The sequence below is a fragment of the Taudactylus pleione genome, unplaced genomic scaffold (assembly GCF_031769625.1).
Source record: "Taudactylus pleione unplaced genomic scaffold, aTauple2 ptg001351l, whole genome shotgun sequence".
Lineage (NCBI taxonomy): Eukaryota > Metazoa > Chordata > Amphibia > Anura > Myobatrachidae > Taudactylus > Taudactylus pleione.
This window is the reverse complement of record NW_028285751.1, coordinates 643,905-649,904: the sequence shown is the minus strand read 5'-3', so window position 1 is coordinate 649,904 and position 6,000 is coordinate 643,905. Positions and strand designations below refer to the sequence as shown.

Sequence of the window (6,000 nt, the reverse complement as noted above, 5' to 3'; positions counted from 1 at the left end):
CTGTGTGTTGGGACATTACATTAATACTCTATGATCTCTGCACATCTAACCTCCTACAGAAGGGGACAGATATGGCGGTGACTCTTTCTGACACACTTCACTTGTTTAGACCATGGAAACCTGGAAAGACAATGTAATAAATCAGTCTATTCTCCTTATTAGTATTGTCATTAATATAAAACTCACAGCAATAGCGTCTCTCCTGCTGCTACGACCTGGAAGAAGTTACTTAGCGATGGCAATAACGAGCCCACTCCTACCAAAGCTACGGAGCACAGTGCTCCTTCCCCCGAGAGCTCCGTCACATCAGCAGGAGCATCCACAGAGTTATTACATGAGATTTTCAAGGTTTATTCTTTCACAACTCTACAAAAATACAGTTCTATTTGGGGAGTAAATTCAACATTTCATTCATTTTCACCCTTTCTGGAGACTCCCGGCCAGGAAAGGTCACATACAAGTCAGTCACTGTCCATGTACAGACGCCTCAGAGCTGTAGGAACATCTGTGGAGAACATTGGGAAGCAATCATCCCACTTCCTTCAGGACATCCCGGTGACATCCAGTCTGCTTGTCCATGCTTCCATCTCCTGGTGCCGGCCGGCTCTTTTGGCACAACATAAAAGTATCATTCGGCAGTGAAATCCTTGGAAGCGACAGTCAGTTTTTTAAGGTGCAAATAATTTGTCGCAAGTGAAGATAAAATTGATGGGATGGCACAAAGTCCTGTGCATCGCTGTCACACCATGTGTATGGCACTGACAATATAAAGTGTGTGACTAGGTGCGTCTCATTACAGTCCTCCACCACTCAGCACCAGGCCCCTTAATTCCCCTGCACTGAGTCCTGTCTCTGTATCCTCCTCATCTGTGTCCAGAGAATCGTCATCACTCTGTCCACCTAACATCACCTGCTGGACAGCCAGAGTGGCTCCATCCGATGTCAGTGACTGCAGACTGTCTGTGCCCAGACCCCCAGGAGCTGAAAGTGTCACTACAGCACCTGAAACATGATAACATCCAGGAATTATAGAAGGAGAGACTTCAACTCACTCACAGCCAAAAGCAGAAATAGAATGCAGATTCCATGTCCAAAGCTCTCACTGCACACGTGCCTAGTAATGTATACTGGATCTATGCCTGACATGTGCATTGTAGGTGTGACCAATATACAGAAAGGATTTCAGCTGTATAATTTACCTTATCTGCAATGTGTGACCGACCGAGTGCCTGTCTGAGAGAATAAATCATCACATGAAATGGCTCAAAAGACTTAAAGGTTCTTCACCGGCCAAACAATAAAATAAAAGGTCTACGGCCGAGAACACAGCGATGTGTCCTTATACGCCACGTGGTGTGAATGAGCCGCCAGGTCGCGTACCACGCTGCCTACACCAGATGTCGTCTTAGTCACTCTTGTAATTTTAAATGTAACACCTGTATATCTGTGTGCTCCTGAGTCTGTATATAGGAGACTGTGCAGAGTAATGTGATATGTGACACCTGTATATCTGTGTGCTCCTGAGTCTGTATATAGGAGACTGTGCTGAGTAATATGATATGTGACACCTGTATATCTGTGTGCTCCTGAGTCTGTATATAGGAGACTGTGCAGAGTAATGTGATATGTGACACCTGTATATCTGTGTGCTCCTGAGTCTGTATATAGGAAACTGCGCTGAGTAATGTGATATGTGACACCTGTATATCTGTGTGCTCCTGAGTCTGTATATAGGAGACTGTGCTGGGTAATGTGATATGTGACACCTGTATATCTGAGAGCACCTGAGTCTGGTGCGGAAGAGAGGCAGGAGAGAGTACAGCCGGAGAGAGTGATGGCCAGAATACAGTGGGTAGAGAGGAGAGTGGTGGGGGAAGAGAGGCAGGAGAGAATGCAGCCGGAGAGAGTGATGGCCAGAAGACAGAGGGTAGAGAGGAGAGTGGTGGGGAAGAGAGGCAGGATAGAGTGCAGGCAGAGTGATGCTGGAGAGAGTGATGGCCAGAACACAGAGGGTAGGGAGGAGAGTGGTGGGGAATAGAGGCAGGAGAGAGTGATGGCCAGAAGACAGTGGGTAGGGAGGAGAGTGGTGGGGAAGAGAGGCAGGAGAGAGTGCAGCCGGAGAGAGTGATGGCCAGAAGACAGTGGGTAGGGAGCAGAGTGGTGGGGGAAGAGGCCGGAGAGAGTGATGGCCAGAAGACAGAGGGTAGAGAGGAGAGTGGTGGGGAAGAGAGGCAGGAGAGAGTGCAGCCGGAGAGAGTGATGGCCAGAAGACAGTGGGTAGGGAGGAGAGTGGTGGGGAAGAGAGGCAGGATAGAGTGCAGCCGGAGAGAGTGATGGTCAGAAGACAGTGGGTAGGGAGGAGAGTGGTGGGGAAGAGAGGCAGGAGAGAGTGCAGCCGGAGAGAGTGATGGTCAGAAGACAGTGGGTAGGGAGGAGAGTGGTGGGGAAGAGAGGCAGGAGAGAGTGCAGCCGGAGAGAGTGATGGCCAGAACACAGAGGGTAGGGAGGAGAGTGGTGGGGAAGAGAGGCAGGAGAGAGTGATGGCCAGAAGACAGTGGGTAGGGAGGAGAGTGGTGGGGAAGAGAGGCAGGAGAGAGTGATGGCCAGAAGACAGTGGGTAGGGAGGAGAGTGGTGGGGAAGAGAGGCAGGAGAGAGTGCAGCCGGAGAGAGTGATGGCCAGAAGACAGTGGATAGGGAGGAGAGTGGTGGGGAAGAGAGGCAGGAGAGAGTGCAGGGAGAGTGATGCTGGAGAGAGTGATGGCCAGAACACAGAGGGTAGGGAGGAGAGTGGTGGGGAAGAGAGGCAGGAGAGAGTGCAGGGAGAGTGATGCTGGAGAGAGTGATGGCCAGAACACAGAGGGTAGGGAGGAGAGTGGTGGGGAAGAGAGGCAGGAGAGAGTGATGGCCAGAAGACAGTGGGTAGGGAGGAGAGTGGTGGGGGAAGAGGCAGGAGAGAGTGATGGCCAGAAGACAGTGGGTAGGGAGGAGAGTGGTGGGGGAAGAGGCAGGAGAGAGTGATGGCCAGAAGACAGTGGGTAGGGAGGAGAGTGGTGGGGAAGAGAGGCAGGGAGAGTGTCTTCTGGCCATCACTCTCTCCAGCATCACTCTCCCTGCCTCTCTTCCCCACCACTCTCCTCCCTACCCACTGTCTTCTGCCCATCACTCTCTCCTGCCTCTCTTCCCCACCACTCTGCTCCCTACCCACTGTCTTCTGGCCATCACTCTCTCCTGCCTCTCTTCCCCACCACTCTGCTCCCTACCCACTGTCTTCTGGCCATCACTCTCTCCGGCCTCTTCCCCCACCACTCTCCTCCCTACCCACTGTCTTCTGGCCATCACTCTCTCCTGCCTCTTCCCCCACCACTCTGCTCCCTACCCACTGTCTTCTGGCCATCACTCTCTCCTGCCTCTCTTCCCCACCACTCTCCTCCCTACCCTCTGTGTTCTGGCCATCACTCTCTCCAGCATCACTCTGCCTGCACTCTATCCTGCCTCTCTTCCCCACCACTCTCCTCCCTACCCACTGTCTTCTGGCCATCACTCTCTCCGGCCTCTTCCCCCACCACTCTGCTCCCTACCCACTGTCTTCTGGCCATCACTCTCTCCAGCATCAGTGGGTAGGGAGCAGAGTGGTGGGGGAAGAGGCCGGAGAGAGTGATGGCCAGAAGACAGTGGGTAGGGAGGAGAGTGGTGGGGAAGAGAGGCAGGATAGAGTGCAGGCAGAGTGATGCTGGAGAGAGTGATGGCCAGAACACAGAGGGTAGGGAGGAGAGTAGTGGGGAAGAGAGGCAGGAGAGAGTGATGGCCAGAAGACAGTGGGTAGGGAGCAGAGTGGTGGGGGAAGAGGCAGGAGAGAGTGATGGCCAGAAGACAGTGGGTAGGGAGGAGAGTGGTGGGGGAAGAGGCCGGAGAGAGTGATGGCCAGAAGACAGTGGGTAGGGAGCAGAGTGGTGGGGAAGAGAGGCAGGAGAGAGTGATGGCCAGAAGACAGTGGGTAGGGAGCAGAGTGGTGGGGAAGAGAGGCAGGAGAGAGTGATGGGCAGAAGACAGTGGGTAGGGAGGAGAGTGGTGGGGAAGAGAGGCAGGAGAGAGTGCAGCTGGAGAGAGTGATGGCCAGAAGACAGTGGGTAGGGAGGAGAGTGGTGGGGGAAGAGGCAGGAGAGAGTGATGGCCAGAAGACAGAGGGTAGAGAGGAGAGTGGTGGGGGAAGAGAGGCAGGAGAGAGTGTAGAGAGGGGACAACACAGCTTATATCAGACTATGAGCACACACACACTGGACTCTTACCATCACCCATATCGCCACCATGCTGCGATGCGCATCCTGCAATAGAGTCTGGCCAGAACCTCTGCACAGGGCGGCTCTGCCCGCTCTTCTTTTTTGTTTTTGGGGTATCAGTTGTGCTGGAGTCCAACATGGGCTGCAGGATTCTACGTCTGGCGTTTATGAACCTGGAGGTGGAATGAGGGCAGATAATATGGGAGTTATATGGATGGGATATGAGGCAGGCTATATAGATATATATATATACACATACACACATATATATATAGTCATTACAGGTATTATGAAGAAGTAAATTCCCTCATAGAATAAGAATAGCTATTACCATTATGTAGTCAGTTGGGGCTTCAACCCTAAGCCCACATATACTCCATCGCACATAGGTCTGTGGAGCAGGAGCAGCACATGATGGCTAGAAATTGATGGATCAGAAGCAGCACATGATGGCTGGAGATGGGTGGAGCAGGAGCAGCACATGATGGCTGGAGATGGGTGGAGCAGGAGCAGCACATGATGGCTGGAGATGGGTGGAGCAGGAGCAGCACATGATGGCTGGAGATGGGTGGAGCAGGAGCAGCACACGATGGCTGGAGATGGGTGGAGCAGCACATGATGGCTGGAGATGGGTGGAGCAGCACATGATGGCTGGAGATGGGTGGAGCAGCACACGATGGCTGGAGATGGGTGGAGCAGGAGCAGCACACGATGGCTGGAGATGGGTGGAGCAGCACACGATGGCTGGAGATGGGTGGAGCAGCACACGATGGCTGGAGATGGGTGGAGCAGCACACGATGGCTGGAGATGGGTGGAGCAGCACATGATGGCTGGAGATGGGTGGAGCAGCACATGATGGCTGGAGATGGGTGGAGCAGCACATGATGGCTGGAGATGGGTGGAGCAGCACATGATGGCTGGAGATGGGTGGAGCAGCACATGATGGCTGGAGATGGGTGGAGCAGCACATGATGGCTGGAGATGGGTGGAGCAGCACATGATGGCTGGAGATGGGTGGAGCAGCACATGATGGCTGGAGATGGGTGGAGCAGCACATGATGGCTGGAGATGGGTGGAGCAGCACATGATGGCTGGAGATGGGTGGAGCAGGAAGAGCAGCACATGATGGCTGGAGATGGGTGGAGCAGGAAGAGCAGCACATGATGGCTGGAGATGGGTGGAGCAGGAAGAGCAGCACATGATGGCTGGAGATGGGTGGAGCAGGAAGAGCAGCACATGATGGCTGGAGCAGGAAGAGCAGCACATGATGGCTGGAGCAGGAAGAGCAGCACATGATGGCTGGAGATGGGTGGAGCAGGAAGAGCAGCACATGATGGCTGGAGATGGGTGGAGCAGGAAGAGCAGCACATGATGGCTGGAGATGGGTGGAGCAGGAAGAGCAGCACATGATGGCTGGAGCAGGAGCAGCACATGACGGCTGGAGATGGGTGGAGCAGGAGGAGCAGCACATGATGGCTGGAGCAGGAGCAGCACATGACGGCTGGAGATGGGTGGAGCAGGAGGAGCAGCACATGACGGCTGGAGATGGGTGGAGCAGGAGGAGCAGCACATGATGGCTGGAGATGGGTGGAGCAGGAAGAGCACATGATGGCTGGAGATGGGTGGAGCAGGAGCGGCACATGATGGCTGGAGCAGGGGCAGCACATGATGGCTGGAGCAGGGTGGAGCAGGAGCAGCACATGATGGCTGGAGCAGGGGCA

The 6,000-nt window shown here is 54.0% G+C and overlaps 1 protein-coding gene across 2 annotated transcripts in view; it reads right to left on the bottom strand.

The window, feature by feature from the left end:
• Window positions 1-327: 327 nt before the first annotated feature.
• Window positions 328-6,000, bottom strand: part of PKNOX1 (PBX/knotted 1 homeobox 1) — a 336,998-nt gene continuing 331,325 nt past the window's right edge. For both annotated transcript variants that reach the window (XM_088463372.1, XM_088463374.1), the window contains exons 10-11: window positions 4,288-4,451; window positions 328-1,002 (exon numbers count right to left, since the gene is read on the bottom strand). In XM_088463372.1, coding sequence (XP_088319498.1) covers window positions 794-1,002; window positions 4,288-4,451 — 373 coding nt within the window. In that variant the 3' untranslated portion in view covers window positions 328-793. The remainder of the gene's footprint in view (window positions 1,003-4,287; window positions 4,452-6,000) is intronic.